The 21488-nt window shown below is 43.4% G+C and overlaps 1 protein-coding gene across 2 annotated transcripts in view; it reads right to left on the reverse strand.

The window, feature by feature from the left end:
• The window catches only part of mob2a (MOB kinase activator 2a), a 55899-nt gene that overhangs the window by 22984 nt on the left and 11427 nt on the right, over positions 1-21488 (reverse strand). The window contains exon 1 of one of the 2 annotated variants that reach the window (XM_085461341.1): positions 6662-7023. The exons of the other annotated variant lie outside the window; for it this stretch is intronic. Coding sequence (XP_085317467.1) covers positions 6662-6699 — 38 coding nt within the window. The 5' untranslated portion in view covers positions 6700-7023. Of the gene's footprint in view, positions 1-6661; positions 7024-21488 lie in introns of those variants that run through there. 2 annotated transcript variants of the gene reach the window in all.

A 21488-nucleotide genomic window follows, 5' to 3' on the forward strand; every position in this document is an offset into this window, starting at 1 on the left:
GCCGTTTCACTGATGAGCAGTAATATTTGGGTTTTCCTCCGCAGAATACAAGTGAAAGGATGAGCTGTGGTGAGACGCATTTGAGACTAATTTCACCTTTTCGGTGAAGAAAGTGTGCCTGTTCGTCTCCGTGCCAGGGGATTCAGGTGTAAACAAGCCTCTGATTGGCTGTAAACAGGGGAGGATCCATCTACCACCTGGGAAGATGAGCTTATGCAGTGACATCATCTCTCACCGTGGGGGATGGGCTGGTTGCCAGTGAAGTAAGCACATCTGTCCGCAACACAAAAGACTTCACAAAAGACTGTGTGTGCGTCTTGGTGGCATTGTGCTCATCACAAGCAGAAGAGCTTTATGGCTACAAAAAGGGCATCTGAGGTGAGTGCTTGTTTGGCACACAACCTTTAAATGAATGCTGCCTCAGAACAAACTGGAGTCAGCACTCTGCAGCACCACTGCTTTCTCGGGAGCCACAGTTTCCACCCTCTGATTGTCCAATAATCAATCTCTGTGGACGACTCCTACGTCTGAGCGTAGGAGTCGTCCTACGATGCTTTGATTTTAAGGTGTGAAATTAAAATCTTAATAAAGCTTATTTTTCCTCGTCTTCTCTCTTTGGTAACAGCGACATGTCAGATAGCAGTTAATTGAAACAAATGAGGAGACTCAGCCTCCAGAGGCACTGCAGCATAGAGCCAATTACGCAGCCATGCATGTGACTGCATTTTATTTTTTATTTTTAATAGTACAAACAAGGATGTCTTACCTACTGACCACCAAATTCAGTGTTCAATTAGACAGAACCAGACCACCCCTCCCTTTTCACAACTGCATGGGACAAGCTTGACAAACAGGAAATGAGACGCCCAGGCACTTCCCCTCTCCACTCAAATGGGTCTGTTGTTGCCAGAGGCTAAACACACAAGACGTGGGCTGCTTCTGCAACAACCCGCCACCTTTACAGCCTGTACAAAGCCTCCAGACACGTTGTTTTGGTAGTGAAATTTGTCTCGCCCCTTTCCTGCCACCTGACCAACCGAGAAACTGAGCCAACACAATGAAGCCATTATCCACTTGCCAATTGAGCCACCATGCAGCTGTAACACGTTTTCCGATGCCTACAGGGCACCTGCTGCCACACACACAAACACTCTTGGGTAACATTTGTCTAAACTGCACTGATAGGTAACGTGGAGAGTACCGTCTTCACCTTGTTATTGTTTCGCTGCCACAAACTGGAAAAGGATACTTCAGAAACAAAAAACCTGCGAAGTGGTCGAATGGTTTTTGATTTAAGCATGTGTGCTGCTGACTGAGAGAATCTAAATGCGGAGGTGAGGTTAGTGCAAGGCCATCTCTTTGTACTCCTCCTGAGCCAGCAGAACAGGGCTGCTTCTGAAACACACACACAGACTGTGTTATGCAACCAGCCTCTTGTGTGAGGCTCTGCCCTCTGCAGTGACTAGAGGGCAGGTGAACGTAGAGGACAGTCAGTTAAGGCAAGATGGACAGAGCTTGCTTAACATGTGAACTGACTAACGGCAGATTTAGACTTTTGTGGTGAATGTACAGCGTAACCTAGGTAACTGGCTGACATCACCCCAATCTTGTTGTGTTCAGTTTATTTGTTCCAGGAACAAATATGTTTGTCCCTTAAATTTTTTTTTTTTACTTCTTAGCACATTTTGCATTTTCTTTCCAAGAATTTACTGACATTTATGCATGCTTATACTGAAATGATGACAGTTATTCTCTCATCAACGGTGCTGAACGGGCCAACCGCAAAAAATGGATTCTGCGTCAATACGATGTGTAGTTATGTTTATATGGAGGACGTCAGGTTACACTGTCAGGAAATTAAGCCCAGAAGAACTCATTAAAAAGCAGATGTCCTTGTTTAGATACCCCTTTATGCCTCATTTCTTCAAATATCTCTTTCCACATTAAGATGCTGGGTGATAAGACGTCTCCTACTGGGCATGTGCAGAGGAAAGCCTCAAACTAGTGAGAAACAAACAGAAAAAAAACAATATGCTTTTTCCAGTTGTGCAGTGGCTGTTTGTCATTTAAATTGATTTTTACTTGTTCCCATTAACAGTATTCATATTTTTTATTTGACTCATCAGGACTAGAAGCTACAGGAGGCACTGGAATTTTTTGGGGGGGATTTTTGACCTGTTTGGATTATTTCCTCTCTTCTGGGCACCTTAGACATGGATGATATTGTACCACAATCCCTTACTGTGTTTCTAATGCACTGATTATTCCCAGGAGATCGCAACAACTTCAGTGACACAGACAAAGGGACTGTCTGGCACTGAGTCATGGTTTCATCACTGAAGAACCAGTTTGGAGAGAAGATCAAACTGGTAAAGCCATGCTTTTGATGAAGCTGTTTTTCCTCCTCCTCCTTCAGCTGAGTTCAATAAACAATCTGACAGTTATTCAACACGCCTTCATTTTCATCACACATTACAAAACCAACCAAGTAGAGCAGGACGATGTGACCAAAAATATTTATCACGATATACATTTGAAAATTTGCGATAACGATATAACTGACGATATAATTGACACTAGACAAAATACTTTACAACTCCTCAACTTTATTAGTGCAAAAAACCCATCAATGTATTTTCACTTAAACAAGCAAATTCCTCGCTGACAGTTTAACCAAAAGGCGTTTCCAGTGGAAACTGGCCGACATATCCTCAGCATAACCATGTATAATATCCACAAAACTTAAAGAGGTTATACACACACAATACTGTAATATTATGTTGAAGCACAGTACGTATCACTCCGCGAGGCTGCCTACGATAGCCGTAACGCTCCGACAATCCATCAAGCGGTGCGGCTTCGTAGCTTAGCAAAGTCGCACTGAAACATTTGACAGATTTTCGAGCGCCGTGTACATAAAATCATTTCGAGGTCAGTAAACACAACCAGAATTCATACATAAGGCACACGGGATTATAAGAGGCACTGTCGATTTTCAGAAAAATCAAAGGATGGATTTTAAGTGCGCCGCATTTTCCAAAAAACACGGTAATAACGACGGCCCGCTAGCATGCTCTACCATAAATAGTGCTTTGTTGTTTATCTGACGGACGAAAGCTAAACCAGTCCCACACCACTGAAGTTGCAGCATTTTTACAAACCAGTTCTGGTTCGTCAGTTTCATTCAACGATCCGCTTTCGCTCTTCTCATTCTGCGTCGCCGCCATGTGCGTATGTAAACAAAGGCACTGCGCATGTGCGTTTTACCCATATTCTATCGCGATATTTCATTTTCCTATCGTTGCCCAAAACTATACCGGTATTACCATGAATGGTATGATATAGCCCAGCCCTACAACCAGCAGTGTTCTGAGGCCAGATAAAGATCGATTTACAAATTCACCAGGTTTAACGAGGGCACGGTCTGACTGCAGGCATTTGCCTTTTTGCAGCCAGTCAGGGAGTGTCTAATATATGTGAGAATTAAGATTTGCAAAATCCTGCTGGTTGACTTTCAACTCTATGGCTCATTTATTTGGGTGGAGTAGTTTATGACAAACACTAGTCGGGTTACAAGGACAACAGATTTTTTAAAAAAAGAAGAAACGACTACATATTACAGCCCTTATCTAAAATGTAAAGGCTGATCTTACAGTTTGATTTGATGTGTAAGCCTTTTTCTCAAGTTGGAATGATAAATGCTGCCTATTGTACAACACAAAGCCACAGGAAATAATTCCATTCACTTTTTCCAGGAATTGAATAGATAATGGTTATATGGCATGCCTAGGCATTAGTCGTTTCAACAAACTTTCCTGAAAAATTTGAGCATTTCCAATCAATCTGAGTGACCGTGAGCCACAGAATAAGGGAGCCCGCTGGGCTGAGGGGAAGGATCGCGGGGCTTGTTGGTGGAGAATGGTGTTCTTGTTGAGCTCAGCTCTGTGACAGCAGCCCGGTCTGCCAAAGACAGCCTAATGAGAGACACATGGCATCCAGTATGGTCTGCTCTGCTAGTACGACACACAGCTATTGTTCTACACCGCACATTATAAAACTAACCAAGTGACCCACTGCAAGCAAACATACACAAGCTTTGTCATGTGATGGAGCCTTACAGTCTGACTGCAGCCGCTTTCCAGCGACGTGTCAGCAACATGTCTTACGGGTAGAGAAACGCTGAACCACAAAATGCTGCCAAAACTGAAATTTTCCTCTTTGTTTCATGCTGTAATTGTGTAGAGAGGTCTGACGACCACAACTCTGACATTCAAAAACTGAATGAAACCCTGACCTTGGATTCAACTCCAACAGCAGTAGTTGCCTCAGGAGTGTTGCGTTGGAAGAGACCCTGGAAAAATCAATTCTTGTGAGTTTGTGGGTGCAAAGAGTATGTGAGAGCACGAGAATGGTTTCTACACGTTACAATACATAAAGATCTTAGTGAGGGGTTCCTTAGATAACCGCCAACGAGACTGAAACCATTTTAATTCAGCTATTTAATCGAAACTCATCAGGACAGTCACGCTCAGCAAGAATAAGAAGTATTTTCTGCTCCCTTGGTTAGACGAGACAATCTACCAACAGAAAGAAAGAAATGAAGCACGCAAGATTAAAACAGTGGCACGAACATGTAGACGTGACCGTGTTAGCTTCCTGTCTTTAATGTATCGGTAATAAAAGGGTTAAATTTCAATTAAAACAAAAACACTAGGATATAGTACACTACATATATGTGATCGAACAATATGCTTCTAATAATACGTTTGCAGTTAATTTTCAGATATTTCATCATTCAAATTAAAGTATTATATTATATTGGCTAAATGTATCAGCACTCTCACAGCAAAGTGACTGCAGTCCCTGCTTTATCGGTTAAGTTATTTGGATAACATTTCCAGAGGTAATACGGTTTATGTCCATGTAGAATTCTATACCCCTGAATTCTGCCCCCTGCTGGCCATTAGAATGATGCCACTTGCATATTTTAGACTTGAAAGCAATTTTTATCTTTCCTATACACGTTTCCTCCCCCGATTTTGCCTATGTATAAAAATCAAAGCTACTGACTGGACAGAAACATAATACAACGGCCAAGTAATTAAAGCCAAGTCAGTTTTATTTTACTTGCGTCATACGACGACAGACGTTTCAGATGGCTTTGTTCTAAATGACATGATCGACATTGGAGTTGACAGTGATTGTTGGAGTGCTGGCAGGCGTTTTCTACTTCACACAATGCTACCGTTGAAAGCTTAAACACCGGAGCCCAGCGGACCCAGGGCTGCCTCGAGTCGAGGTCAACGAGGACCCGTTCAGATGGGTGTGCCTCCTAAAACACACATTAATCAAGAAATATAACATCACTGCCAAGACATCTGATTGGCTGATGAAGTCGCAAAGGAAGAGAAGAGCTAAAAATAGACCTGAGAGCCCATTTTGGCTTAATGAGCCCAAGAGACATCAGGATCAGGTCCCACCCCTGCCTTCACCATGATGGGGGGAGAATAGTTAAATAGTTCTGGCATAAGCCCTGCCTTTACCAGGCTTCTGTGTGCATTTCACCAACAGCATTTAACACATGCAGAGCTTTAGATTTACATTACGCACACACAGAAACGACAGGCTGTTATTCATGCTAAAAGTAGCAATGAAGTGTAAACAAAGTTCTGAATCCCACTGAGGCCTAATCGAATCCAGCTGTGGTGGATGTGTTAAAGCTACAATTTTACCCTCACCATCAAAATGGTCCTTTAAGACTAGAAAGCTATATTTAGACTTTATACAGCAGTTGGGGCACGCTTCGAGTGGCTAGCCCTAAAACCACAAGAGAGAAGAACCAGAATCTTTCTGCTCCAACTGCCCAAGAGCCTATATCATCTTAGCCTCTCTTTCAAGCACAATAACCAGCTACGTGCATGCCAGTAAGCCAGTCAGATTTTAAAACTAAAGCTCTGCATAGCCGTGCTAGGTCTATCTGCGGGAGGGAGGGTGGGGGGGGGGGGGGAACAAAAAAAACAAACTGGGAACATTTACTTTTTTCTTTTAAAGAGCAAAGTCTGTTAAGTCCAGTGTTCTGCAAACACCAGGGGAAACAGAAGACGAGGAAAAACGTTCCCCTGTCCCTTTATGCTGGAACACTGTGTCCAAAAAACAAACAAACAGTGTTGCACAGCCAAAGGGGCACACAACAGGATGAGAGGAGAAGCTGGGCAAGCATGACTGACGAGCTACCTTTTGGCTGTATTCCATTTTATTTCAACCAGTTCTAACCTACCCTCCAAACAAAACCCATAACCTCCAAAGTCTAGCACTCCGCTTCTCTGTTCAGCTATAGGAGCCTGGCTATGAGCCATCGACATCCCCTTGTCTGCAACTCCGTGCCTCCCCCCCTCCTCTTGCCCTCCCCACAATTCAAGATACAGTGTGTGTCTGACTACAGCAGAATATCTGCCTGTTACAGCAGCAGTGTCCTCAAAAGTCTCCCCCAAACTGCAGCACAATAACAGAGAGCGAGTGGGCAGGAGAGGAAACGGGAGGAGGGATCAGATGGAGAAGTTGAAGTTTAACTTAAAGACTGCTAGAAATTATACTCTCAACAGCAAGAAACAACAACAACAAAAGGGGAATGAAAGGTCAAGAGTCGACACGTAAAATATACCTATAGAAGAAGCAGTCACAGCACACCAGCACCCCCATCCAGCAGTCGATCAAGCAGAGCCAAGGTGACGATGCTCCAAACCACAGCACCCTATATACCGTTTCACCTCCCCGTTTTTGCTCCCGTTTGAAACTCTGCTACAGGTGCACCAGGAAAACTGCTCCCAGCTCCAACGTAGCACTGAGTGTAATCATATGTCTGCTGCAAAGACCTTCGACTTCAACGCAGGTCACGCACGAAGCTGGCCGGACGGGCAGAGAAAAACACCTCAAAACAAACAACCATTCACAAAACTAGACGCACTTCTCTGAGCAGGTTTCTCTTTCTCGCTCCTTTCCAACTACTGCAACTGCCTGCTTCACTTTCACACTCTTGCGCTCGCTCTCTCTCCCTCTCTCCCTCCCTCCCACTTGCTGGCTCACACTTGAAAGGCGGGAAGATTAGCTTGGCAAACAGAGTCCCATAAACAAACTGCTGACTGCTGGGCAGTACATGGTGGACTGCAGGGTAGAGCGAAAAGGAGGGACATTGGGGGGCAGGGGAGCGGGGGGTGAAAATCCCTGGGAGGCAGTAATCTTGACATCTGTATACATCCTAAACAAGGGCTAAACATCCCATCTCCACCCATCGCAGACCAAACACACAATGTTTACTAAATCGAAGTCTGAGTCAAATCCTGTCCAACCTCTGCAGAAAGTCGAGGAGTTCAGGAAGCTGACAGACTCGCAGTTTTGCACCGTCATCGTAACTGCAGAAAGGTGATTGCCAGCTCTTGCATTAATATCGAGAAAGGACTGAACACGGGAATGAACATGCAGCACAAGGTTATACAGCGTTTTGAGCACATAAGTGCCTGTTCATTCATATAAATGATGCATAGGTACGGTAAGGGAGGGGATAGCGCAGAGACAAGCCTCCAGGAAGTGAGCCAATCACTGCAGAGTACTCTAGTTATGATGCGGGCAAATAAGGAGAAGGACACAAATAAAAACATTCAGCTTCTTTTGCTCCCCATCATTCACTTCCTCGCTGCTCAAAACTGCAGAGACTGCAGAGAACAGATCAATGTCTGCTGCTTAAATCGAAGGCTTCAGACACTGCCGGACACACCAGACAAACACAGGATTAACTGAGCATAACGAAGGCAGCCTATGCCAGTGAATACTGACGCTTCAATGTCAAAGAGACCGAATCCACTCTGCTGTTTAGTGAAAACAAATCACTGCAGCCTGCCAAGAAAAAGACTGAGATAGCAGAGCCAGGAGACAGTCACCTTCAGAAGATGGCAGTTATGTAACCGCAGCGAAGGGGGGCTTTGCTCTTTTTCTGCCGTTGAGTTCTCAAAGAAGCTCTGAACTGTGAGATGAATGTGGGAAAAAAACAAAAAACAAACGAACAAAAAAAGCCAGCAGTGATTGTAGACTCTCTCGCCTAACCTATTCTTACCCTGCTGCGCACAAGTTTTTGAGATGCAAGGTGACAAAGAAGCACCGCAGCAGCAATGACGTCAGCTCTCCTCCTCCTCATCTTCTTCCTTCTGCTCCCTGGAGAAGTGCTAACAGGAGCTTCAGCTTTAAGGCCTCCTCTGTCATAGCTTAATTATTCCTCTCTCTCTCTCACCTGCATCCACACAGATGTGAAAGTATATGTGGAGCATGACTACATCACACACACACTTCCTAAGTGAAAAAAAGAAAGAGGTGGAGCGCGTATGCAGTGATAATATCACTCGCATTTTCAACCGCGTGATGAAATGAGTGTTGGCACTCGTTAGCCCCCTTTGTTTCCAAGCACCTGAGAGTCAGGATGTGTGTGGGTGTGTGTGGGTGTGGGTGTGTGTGTGTGTGTGTGTGTGTGTGTGTGTGTGTGTGTAAAGCACAGCGGAAAGTCCTACATCTTATAACAAGCCAAAGGGGAAAAGGAGTGCCAAGGGGAAAGGGGGAGAAATGAAACTGCCATTGAATCAACTGTCACTTTCAACAATGTGACCAGCTTCTTGTGGGTCTCCATCTGCGTGTGTTTTTGCCAAATAAGTCAAGCCAACCATAAAATCAAGACATCCGGAGTAACGGTTGCACGGGCTGTGCATGACTCATTTGGAGGAAAGCAGAAAAAACTTTTTTGTACAAACGTGTGACTTGGACTGATAACGATGAGGAGAGAGAAAGAGACAAAGTGAACCGATGAGCAGTGGAAAGACCTGACTCGTGATTGGTTTTGAAACACTGGTATATGAATGAAGGCTGTTGCAACCATGCAAAGGCAAGGTCGGTTGGGGAGGGGGGGGACAGAGGTACATCATTCATGCCGCTACATACAAAGTTGCTAGGTGATGTAACCTCAAGAAAGGGTATTCCTGGGAAGGGGAAAGCGAGGGGAGGATAAAGAAGGGAGAGAGGGACAAAACACAGTTTCCCTAAGTGAGAAGAGGGAAAACAAAAGAAAGAGCCCAACCCCTAAAAAAGCGAGACCAACAGGTTTTTCTCCCCATCCAGCTACAGAAACTTGAATTACACATGGGTACCACGCTGGTGAAAGGGCACCAACGGTTAAACGAGCTGACACACTAAAGGATTTAACAGCCGTCTGATCAACCAATGCTTTTAAGGTAATCAACTCTGAGGCTGTCATTAAAATGGCAAACTCACTCAAATTGTGTAAGTGCATTATAAATAAATACAAAGTTTCCTCTAATGTCCACGCCAGCAGAGACCAAGCCTTCAAAGACTCAAGCTGCAGCTAATGCCACAGCAATATCGCTGATGTTGCAGTAGAAAAGTAGCCAAACTCTCCGTTAGCAACATGAAGCGTTACTCTAGAACATTACAGAGATGCCATAAAGAGACCTCGGAGCACTACGAGAGAACGTGAACTGATTTAGGAGCTCAGGATATGACAACACGTCTCCCCCCGCGCTCCATACAGACACACGCTGGCAGCACTGCTCCGCACTCTTACCTATTTAACGTATAGGACCCGTTCCTTTTGAATCTCATCCTGGATGACAGGAAGCGGATAAAGAAATCCAGAATTGATGGTGTTTCTTTCTTATTGTCGCAGCTCGAAACAAACGAACAGCGCCGCGTCTCCCTCCGGACCGCTGCAGAACAAACAAACGCCTTTTTCTCGTTTTTTTGTTGCAGACCTCTCCCTCTCTCCTCCACAACTGTTTCTTTCTACCGTTCCTCTCCCCAGTCCTCCACCCCGTCGCCTCCTTCTTTTCTTCCTCCTCCTACTCCTTTGGTTCCCGACTCGATTTAGTTTCCGTGCATGGGGCAGGGTTAACGAGTCTTCATGCCGCAGGAGTTGCGATTAGAACAAAGCCAGACCTCGTACCGGTGACATGTGGTCGGTGTAAGTTGGAAAAAATCTAGTGATATTAACACGAAGTCTGGTTGAGACTGCTCGGCTTTGTGTCCACAGCCTCGCTGACGCAAACCACCGCGCTTTACTCCAAAAGAGAGGAAAGCAATGTAACTTGAATCCTTTCAATATTACCACATCTACATCCCTTCCTCAGGCTCCACTCGGCGGCATAAAACCGATATAAAAGTGACCCCTAAACACAATAAAACATTAAAAAACAAAACAAAAAAGGTCCCTTTATGGAGAATGATGATCGAAGCGAGTCAGTTTTCTTCTCTCCACACAGGGTCCCGCGGAGGATCTCATGTTTCAACCGCGTTTCCTATCAGCGGAGCTAAAAATACGCATTTATATTCCTCCATATAGGCTGAACGCAAACCAGACGCCACCACCCCAACACGGATCTTGTCAGCGCCTGAAGGGTGAGACAGATTTGACGCTAAGAATAGGGCTGAGGATCCATTAATGCCATTTAAATCCAAAGTAGTCCTTCCAGGTGTATCTGTGGCTTTCTAACGCGCATATAGTCACTTTACATTAAACTCCAGGAGCACTATTCGGCTCTTTTGTTACTGGCATATAAACACTGGATTAAGATTTTAACAGGATGTGGTTTAATAAAGAAAAACTACGGTAATCACAGCTGATTACATGGTTGGTTTGTAATGATAAAAAGGGGGTGGGTGGGTATGCCTATTAATCCCCATCTACTATACCAAGGAACTCTTGACCGTGCATTAGGTACAGATGAGCACAATGATCAATCCTGACTTGCTAGTGAGTAATAGCCACATTTTTTCCCAGCACCTTCCTTAGAAATGATAATGAAATGAGTTGGAGGATAATTTAAGCGGACATAAAGGTGAGACTGGATCCCCTCAAGCTAGGCCCATGTGTGTCTGTTTCCATCCGGGGGGGGGGGGGGCTCTTTCACCTGGCAGATAATCTTCACACCACTTGATAATCTGTGTACACCGACTACAACCAAAGATAAAGCAAAGCTGTTGTTTTGTCAAGCTTGGCTTTTTAATGGATTTGTTAAAAAAAAAAAAAAAAAAAACTGTTTGGAGGAGTTGGAGAGGAGAAAAGAGGGCAAGAATGGAGCTAAAATTTGGTAGACAGCCAGACCACAAAGCGAAGAGGAGATGTGGTTTTCTTATACGGCTGAGTAAGCTTTGAGAAGGGGAAGATGACATGCAATGAAGGCTCAAAATCCAGGACAGCATTGTGTGTTGCAGTAACGGCAAATTAGGGTTTTAGAAATGTTACATTTGCTCTAAATTCTCCAACAGCAGCTTAATTACAGGGAAAGCCCAGCTAATCTAGGAGGATATGGTTTAAAGAATCCTGAGTTACTTGGTTAATAATTTCTCTAATAGCAAAATAAAAGATCTCATTACGTTTTGCGCACGTGTCCTGAGGGATTAGAAGCACAAAATAATGAATCCAGGCATGCGGTTAAGTTTAAAAGTAATCCAACTTATTCCGCATTACATCATATATAAGTGCAAAAGTGCAGTGTGGCATTTGTGTGCGTGTTTCCTCTGCTGCCGCAAAATACTCGGGACTGGTTTCATAGCTCCAAGTCGTTTATTACAATAAGAGCAGCTTGGCACCAAAAGTGCTGATCAATGGCACTGCTGTAGCTGCTCCATCAGTCACTGCAGAGTTGCACAACAGCAGCTGGAGGTAGAGAAGAGGAGGAGGAAGACAACAGGAGGCAGGAGTATGAGGGAGAATATCAACAGCAAGAAAACGTGACTTTTAAAAGGTGTGGGGCAGTGAACGCTGCAGACCACGGAGGCACAATTAGCATGGGTTTTATTGATGCTCCTCCTATTCAGTCTTCCTGCACCTCAACTATCCCTGATTTATTGCTCTGTTTGCAGCCCCTTCATTAAGTTAATTTGAGCTTTCTTCTTTTGCAATTCTTATGCTGATTCCTCCATTTCCTCCACCTGGCATCACTTCTCTCCATCCAGCCCATCCCTCCCTACACTCTTATTCTTGTTGTGCAACAATGTGGTGAACTGTAAGTGCATCTCCTTGCATACTAATGAGGATAAAAGTTGCCAGCCAAACAGCAATGCCTTTACTCTCTCCCTCTCTTTTTTTTTTCCTGTCTAAAAGATGAAGCTTCTGAGGGCACAGAGGTTAAAATAAAATACCCATAAACCTTCTCTGTTCATTTCTCTGCCTCGTTTTTAATGACAGGGAAGCTTCCAGAAAGCGGTCATCATTGGCTGGTGTGTGGCTGTGGAATAGCCCTGCCCCCTTCAACCCTCGCTCCTGCTCTGAAGCTTTCCAGGAATACTCTGGTGGACCGCAATGCACAAACACACACAGACACACACAGTATATCAAGGCTCCAGGAACCTGAGTGCATGTATAAGAAGAGAGGCCAGCTTTAGAGTCTCCAAGTTTCCCAGCACTGACAGAGGTGATACTGACAGAAACCACACAACTCCCTACTTCAGTGCCAAAAAAGTCTTACGAAACCACTACCATGTTTGTATTATGCAATTTAATGTACATAGGGTTTTGCTGCCAAGAACCAAACACATGCTGTTTTTCTTTCCAACACAAGTGGGCACACTCCAAAAATGTTTACGCACACAAAAACAGCACAGCAGAGGTATATGTGAGCTGGGGCCGAGCCAAGCGGTGTGGTATGAAAGAGCCTATATATACACAGCCAGGCTGGGTGACGCCAGGAGGCGGTCGGTCTTTCTGTGTGTGTCTGTCTTTCACATCGTGGCCTGAAACAGAAGCAAGAGAACTGCTTGTCCACCTTTTTGGGCTTCTGCCACCAGGATGGGTAGCACCACAAAGCCTGTGAAGATAGATTCACGAGGGGCAGATGTGACACAGTAAATTAAAAGACAGTGGTGATTTTATTTTCTCAGGATGGTGGGACTTTGGTGCCACCTGCTGTTAAAAAGAAATAATGTACTGCTCAAGCGAAAGTAAACGCTTTCTCATTATTCCTGTGGCACGCATGAGCTGAGAAACAGTCATGAGAGAAAGACAGCAGGAAGGGGAGGAAAGCTGCAGGAAGAGGTGCGGGCCGCCGCTGATGTCCTGACGACTGGTATGCTGTCTGGTATTGCTGGCATGTGAATAAAGGCTTTGAATTAGAGATAAAGGGAAAAAGAGAAGACAGATGACGGAGGAAGGCTATGTCAAGAAGATCCGGGCTCTCAGTGTCATGGTATTGCTGATATGTGAAAGGCAGGACGTTATGACATGAATGACAGGAGCCAATGAGAAGCAAGGACTCTGCAGAAGACGTTTGCAGGTTAAAAAAAATGGTTACACACTGATGGGAATAAACTACAGATGAGAGGACACAATGAGGACTTGAACCGCCCACTTTGTGTGTGTGTTTTAGGGGAAAAACAGAGCATGCCTCAGCACAAATAAGAACAGAACTAGTGATCCCAATCAGCCTCAGGCTGGTGGTGTACTGGTATCACTGGTTTAAAACTGCAGCTGCTTGGTACAGTCATGTGATACTGGACTGCATCGAGCCTGGTGCACACTGGGAAGGCCTGCAAGCCATGATTATGCAACAACAAGATCTGATTTCATGCCCACTGGATCTCTCCTCTCCTTCCGTTATCTCAACTCGTACTTTATCTACATTTATCCTGCAACCAGAGTATCTTCATCGCTTTTCTCAGTCTTCAACACACATGAGACTGAGCATATTCCACCATCTCTTGGAAAATAGTGACCTTATATGACCTGCTAAAAATCAATGATTAAGCAAATGAAGTTACCCAACTCCTAGCAGGTAATCATTTTTTATCCACAGACATGTTCCTTTCTGGTGAAAAGTCATGTAACCTGTAGATGTGCTGCCCTCTTGTGGCATTAAAAAACAGCTTAAAACCACATTCTATGGACATCACTATAAGTTCTTAGTCTTTTCTCTTAGAAAAGAGAGCCACAGCTGTGCTTTACTTCCTATGATTGTAGAAAGAGAAAAATGGAGCCTGGCCAACTGGTCGGACCAGCTAAGGATGGTCTAGACGATAACAGATATAGAGGAGCATGAACTCAAGCTGTAACATCTGAACTTGAAGACAAAACATAAACGTCCTTGTTAGAGGGTTCTTTCACTCACATTTAAATAACATTCAAGGCTATTTTTACTTATCTCACATTTTACATCACAAAAAGAGGCAGTCATCTGTGCAGTCAACTCGCACGCCATACCTTTCCAGACCACACATACTGGTGTGGCTGTTAAATCTGGGACCAGATCAATGCAGGACTCCATCAGAGGCTCACAATATGTGAGTGAGTGTGTTTTTGTTTTTTTTAATTAAAAAAAACATTTTAAGATTACAGTGGCAAAAACATCCTTTAAAAGTTTTTCTGCACTAAAGATTTAAAATGGATTAAAAACGTGGAAAATCTATACTACAGTACACATATAGTTTTTTTAGTTATTTTTATACTTTATTGCAACATTGATTAGTTTTATTTATTTATTTTTATTGACAGCAGGCTCTATATGAATGCCCTAATTGTTGCCGTTATGGCCTCTTGTCCCCTTATTAATTTCACTGCAATACTGAACTTCATAATTTTCATTCTCTACTTAAAACATAATGCACAGCAACTGCATCACTAAGCTTCATGCAAACATTTTGTGTACATCACGCTGGTTTGTACAGTGTTAACTATTGGACAGTGACCCTTTGTGACCAAACACTGAGCTGTGTAATACGAATGAGGCTGTGTGTAACTTAGACTCAAATTCCAGAAATAATTTATTCAACCGCGGGGTTGTGTGAAAATGCCACAGAAAGTGTTTGCTGAGCAAATGGAGCATCTCTAGTTTAGCCCCAAACAGCTCTATGCTAATGCCGAAAAACTCCTTCCCCAGGAAACTGAGCCCGACACTGGAAACCCACTGAAACACTGACAGTGCTGAAGTATGTAGCCCACACCTGACAGTGGTTATGCAACAGCTGGCATGTTCAGCAGTGTGTTTGTATGAAGACTAGCATTGTCCAGGTTGCAGCTACTGTGCAGTCTGTGGAGACCAGTGACCAAACGCCTCTGTGCAAACTGCTCACCTTTTAGCTGTTGGGCAATTGTGGCTCACGAGTTGGCAGTTTGTCTTGTAATCAGAAGGTTGCCGGTTTGAGCCCCGGCTCAGACAGTCTCAGTCGTTGTGTCCTTGGGCAAGACACTTCACCCGTTGCCTACTGGTGGTGGTCAGAGGGCCCGGTGGCGCCAGTGTCCGGCAGCCTCGCCTCTGTCAGTGCGCCCCAGGGCAGCTGTGGCTACAATGTAGCTGCCATCACCAGTGTGTGAATGTGTGTGTGAATGGGTGGATGACTGAACGTGTAAAGCGCTATACAAATACAGGCCATTTACCATTCAGAAATTATATTCTGATAGATAACTCCAATAAACCAGCACCAGTGAAGGGTTCGCCGTAATGTAAGGCTAGACAAAGTAATAAAGCAAGGTCATCTGCTCCGAGCAACACAGAAGAGCCACAATGAAGAATTTATGTCTGTTATTAAAGTTTTTCGGGCAGCTAGTGCAAAGATGTTGTTTAAAGACACAAATTCCACTTGTGATAATCGTCACGTTCATGAATTGTATGTATTATTTTCTGGTCTTTCTTGTTTATTAGCACTCAGGCATGAAATGCAGCTGCACAGACGGAACTGACAGTGACAAGTTGACTAAGACGAGGAGACAGAAAGATGGAAAGAAAGGCACGTGCGGTTAGAGACGCCGCTCACGTTTCTGCGTTATGATAAACGCAAAGGAGCGACAGATGCCCAGCCGGGGCCCACGTGAGGGAAGCAGCTCTTCCTGTGTTTGTGCATCTCGCTGTTTGCTTTCCCTTTTGCACAACAAGTGACGAGATTTCCTGCAAGCTCCTGTTCCAGACTCCCAGCACAGGCAGAGAGGCAGAACAATGAGGAGGAAGAGAGAGCCGGGCAGTGCAGGAGATAATGGAGGAACACACACACGCACAGGTCATGTGCAAACACAGGCAAAGATTGAGGTGTACGTGAGGACACACACCCTGAATCAAACAAGCACACATGCAGGCAGTGTGGATAACTACAATGAGGCCAAATACAACATGAAAAAGGAGAAGCAAAGGGACCAAAAAAAGAAAGAAAACAACACAGGGAAATTGCAACATAAAGGCCCAGAACCTTATCAAAATCAAGACTGCAGATTTAATTTCATTCAGTCAGCACTAACATTTCCTTCTGAAGCACGGTCTAGTTTAGTCAGTGCAGTAGCTTCCACGTCATCAAGGTTACTCGGTGAGGTGAAATCCCCAGCGGTTGTGAGAAATGTCCCATCTGTGCATACAGTACATGGCCCTGAGCGACACATGAACTCACCAGAGCGCACCAAACCCCTGACCTACACTTCATCTACAAGAAGAAACGGATGTGGGGAATGCGTCTTACTCTTTTATTCCCCACACAAAAAACAAATGTTCAACCTGACACACTGACACCAAGGTTAAGACGAGAAACAGCTTACAGGGCGGATGTCCAGCACACAAGTGCTGCGACGCATATAGCCTCTTCCAGAGCCATAGATAGCGCTTTTCTATTTCTATCTGCTGCTTCTGTCAAATCCCAGCATTTTAAGTAGTCGGGAAGCTCTCAGTGTGCATTGAATGCGCTGCTGATGAACAGGAGCAATCATTTTGTGTTAGTTTAGACCTCAAAGGTCAAAATACTTTAATTTTTCGCATTTTTCTCGCTCCCTGAAGCAAATAAACCCTTACAGCCTGCGCCATGGAAACAAACAATTTGTGTCCATTACGCCTGTGCCTTTACATGATGAAAAATAAAAATAAAACAAAGGTTCCACCTCGTGATACCAATGATATAGCGATGCCATGTGTTTACATTCCCAAGCGAGCACAACAATGACACAAGCCCAGACATGTCTAAGAGTGAGCAGCAGCAGGTCAGCCTTGAATAATGATTCTATACCTGGAAAAAAGCAAGCTACTTCAACAGCACACAAGTGTTAACACTAACTGTGACTCAATCTAGCATCGCTGGGGTGCTCGTTAGTTGTGCTCCGTATGACAGGAAGAGCAATGGTGGATGGAAGCCAGTGATGTGGTTACAAGCTGCTAAAGCAGAGTTTTAAGACTGTATCCCCCACTCCTCGGGTTTCTGCAGCTTATGATTGCAACTTGCCAAATATGGTAACTTGTGGCTTCAAAGAAATAACAAAGATAGCCAAATTGCTAATACTGAGGCCCTAAAATGTCCAAAATCAGTGACATGTTTAAGAATTATTATCTTCAAATCCTTTATTACCTCATATTTCTATTACAGCTGGGTACAAAATAATTCATTATACAGTAGGGCTGCTCAATTAATCGAATTTTAATCACGATTACGATCTGGGCTTTCAACGATCATTGCAAATGACTGAGCCGATTATTAGCCCCTCCCTCATGCTTTACTCTCGCGCTGCTCCGTGTGGCAAATCGAGCGCACTTCTCTGCATCTCGAACACGCGACACAACAATTAAGAGGACCCGAGGGAAGCTCGGAAAGCTAAGCAGAAGTTATTTCGAGAGGAGAGTGACTGCCGTTGGTTGAAAAGAGAGGTAAAAAAAACTTCAGTGGTGTGGAAACATTATGGGTTCGCGGAGTCAGAACTGGGCTCAATTAGACATAGTGTGTAAACTTTGCTATGGTGTCATAGCTGCACCACAGAGCAACACTGCAAAGTTCACTAAACATAGATGTTTACATTTTTCATTTATTTTTTATATTGCAAACATTTGCACTGTTATCAGTATTTGCACACTATTTTATATTATTTTTTAAAGTCATTATCCAATACATTGTTATTGTTAACCCTTTAAATCCCTGTAGAACCGGAACCGCGTAAGCTAGCGCAATAATTAGTTTTGCATATGAAACCAGAGGAGTTGTACTTACATCTTATGCCATCAGCTTGTCCTCGGTCACGGTTTCCTTCCACATAAAGCTTTGCAAAAATTGCATAAAAAGCGCTTGCAGGAACAAAAACATAATATTCCAGAAACAGCTTTGCCGATCAGATCAGCTGTTCGTAACACTTCCCACAATGAAAACGACAGAATCGCATGTCCGCCATTTCCTGTCTGAAACCGGAAGTAATGTCATTTTCGCGGAAAATGTAGTTCTTTACTTGTAGGCCTTAAAAGCCTATACTGGTCATGTTTGACTTTTCTGAATAGTTTCTGTGATGCTTAGAACTCGAATTGCACTGCTGGAAATAGTTTATTTTGATGCACCTGCTGTTTTCTTTGCAAATTTGCATCATAGGATTGTTTTTTGTTTTTCCTGCAGTATATAAAAATTGCTGTATCTCCAAAATAAAACTATGAAGACGCTCAAAATAAATTTCCTGTGGTGGGAAACTATTTTTTGCAACAAGTTTTGAGGGATAAGCCTCTTAAATTTCTCCAAGTAGAAATATATGTAAAAAACAAAACAAAAATGATTTTCAATTTTTTTGTAGTTTATTGCACTTTTTTGTAATTAATGTAATTACTATGGACTTAATGCATACATATTATTAAAATATGGGCTATAACAGTTGTATTGATGTATAGCAACTTGAAATGCTCCCAAAAATGGCACTACAGCATGTAAAAAAATATATATATAAGCTCTGGCGGACTTGGTTCTATGGTAGGTCTTAAAGGGTTAAATAAATATCGTCAAATAATCGAGATCTCAATTTCAGTGAAAATAATTGTGATTATCATTTTTGCCATAATCGAGCAGCCCTATTATACAGTGCTATCACAACGGGTTGTTTTTGTCTGTACTTCTCAATATCTGTAACTGAAAGACAGAAAAAAATAGCCTAAAAAAGGCATAATGCAGAAATGATGCATTTAATTCCTTCAACCTCCTGTCAGAATGTGTCGTTTCATTACTATTCAATTTCAATAATGAACTCAATAGCACTCTGATTTACTTTGCCCCCCACTGCTTCCTAGTGCTAATTAGTTAATTTATTAATAAATGTCTGGTTTTGTAAATAACATGTGGTGTAAATTTTCCATGGTGCAAGCCATTTACCACCTCCCCCACTGCTGCGTCAAACGTATTTTACCAGCATTTTAAACACAAGAAGTTTTAACATGTGATAGATATACCATTGATTTATATGTGACCAAGCCTGCATGCAAGAAAAGCAGCACTGTCACTGGTTGCATAATGATTTAAAAATGCAGAGAACGTCATTAATCACTTCTCAAACAGGCAGCTACTGGTATTGGTGCTTTACAAAGACATGGCATACTCATGGGGAGGAAGTGTGGCTGAAGAAGATAAAGAGTAGCGCAGAAGGAATGAGGGAGAATAAAGAGTATACAAGAGAGAGGAGTTCGGGAGTCACTGGCTCGCGTCACAGATCTCCCTCCATCACTCTTTATGTAGGCTAAATCTCTTCCATCTCACCTCCCTGAGCCGACTGGCTCACTTAGCCTCTTTTAACCAGCTAACGGATGGTAATAAATCAGCAGCACACTCCTCTCACCTCTAATCTCTCGTAGCCTGCTCTGCTCCGCACACTCCCCCTGATATATGACTCAGTCCACCTCGACTCCTAGTGCGAGGCAGTTACTGATGGAAGTAGGGGTTAGACAGCAACCAGAAAATCAGAAAGTGTGGATGACGGATGAGACCAGAAGCAAGAAGAAGAAAGAACAGACTCACATCTCCTGTTTTTCTGCTTTACTTATTTTGAACTTTAAGCCTTTTGTTCAATATTTTCTCGTCTAGACCTTTGTCACATATTAGGGAATAGTATTTTAAGAGTTTCACATCTGTGGCAAAATATTTTTGGAAGTTTGTAAAATTTGCATTTAATCAAACTATGCAATTAAAAATAACTTTTTATAGGCAGGGAAAAAGGTTACGTTGTAGCCTCCCATATTGGAAGTTTTAAAATGTTAAATCTGGTGTCGACAGATGAAGTCGGAGCATGGCTTCCTGGATTAAACTGTGGCAAAGTGAGCTGCTCCTGAACCCCCTGTGCCTCATAATACCCTGTATTCACAGCCAGTCTTCTGCACAGCAAACTTGTAACCTAGCTCCCTGTGCTAACAAGCTGTTGGCTCAGTGTTGTCATTTATCACCCAGCTCAGAGACCACCTGGGATTAGAAAGGCTTTAAGAAAGGTCATGTTTAACAGGTCAACCGTTAACAAACACTAGAGAAGATGAAGATTAGTGTTGTGACACGGTATGCAAGACCACGGGCATGACTATGTTATAATGAAGTGCAATGTTGTGTGTGTGCGAAGAGCATGGACAGAGCACGTTCCCCAGTGTGGTTCTCTGCAAACACTCAGATGATCAGACTTATCCGTGTTTACACTAAACACCGCCTCAAGGGTCAAATACTTTGTTGTGTGCCTTGTGTTTCTTGTATTTTGTCCAGCTTTGAGCTTTTCAGCCCTGCTCCTGGGAGGCCGTGTCAGCAGCTTCCACAGAGTGACCCCAACCCTGCAGCGGAAATTGGACGACCCCGAACACCAGCTCCCTCTCCGTTATCTCCCTTTGCCTTCATTCCAAGTCAAACTCTTCCCTCAAAAACATCTCCCTCCTCCTCCACATCCTTTTTTAGATTCAAGCTAACAAGTTCACAGCCTCACACACTCATGTTTGGCACCCTGTCCACAACACAATTAGGTTTGTAGATGCAGGCATGTCGATTGTCCTACAGGAAAAAGAAGGGAATCCTGTGGAGATACACATTATAAACCAGTTTAATGAAATCTGGAAATCTAAACTGCTGCTACTGATATTTTCCATACTGATAGGTGGGGAAGGATGATACTGGTTGTGGGTGGATGTTTTGCATGTACTACCCTGTGTCATCCCACATCAGAGCATGAGTCTTCTCCCCTCCCTCCATCTCTGTCAGTGTGACATTTGATTTCTGACTCACAAGTTAAAGATATGTACAGGCCATATGGGCAGATCAAAGCTGTCAGTTACACATAGCAAATATATGGCTGCTGGTGTTGGCCTGTCACAGTCTCCCTCTAATCTTACACACTGTCTCTCCACTGTTAATTTCTCACCCCAACTGCTTCAATGTGTGCTGTATGAATGTTAATGCACAGACATGCACACATATAAAAAGAGCAAAAAGCTCTGACTGAAGTTTTGTTTCTTCACTGATGCCAGCAACTAAAACTTTGCCAACTAACCTGAAAAAATAAATTAAAACAAATCTTTGTAGTCACAGTTTCTATTACAGGTCACATGCAGTAAAGTCCATTTTTCATCTAGACAATTGTATCATTTCATTTCCTGGTACTTGAACTGTTGAAAAATTGTCCAGTGTTTACTGATAAGTTACATTTCCTTTACTCGTTTATTCAAATGTGACACTTTTATGATCTGAGCGAGCCACCAAGCGGGACAGAC

This window comes from Copadichromis virginalis, linkage group LG7 (assembly GCF_057382275.1).
Source record: "Copadichromis virginalis isolate Kocher_CV1m ecotype Utaka linkage group LG7, C_Virginalis_male_GT1.1, whole genome shotgun sequence".
Taxonomy (NCBI): domain Eukaryota; kingdom Metazoa; phylum Chordata; class Actinopteri; order Cichliformes; family Cichlidae; genus Copadichromis; species Copadichromis virginalis.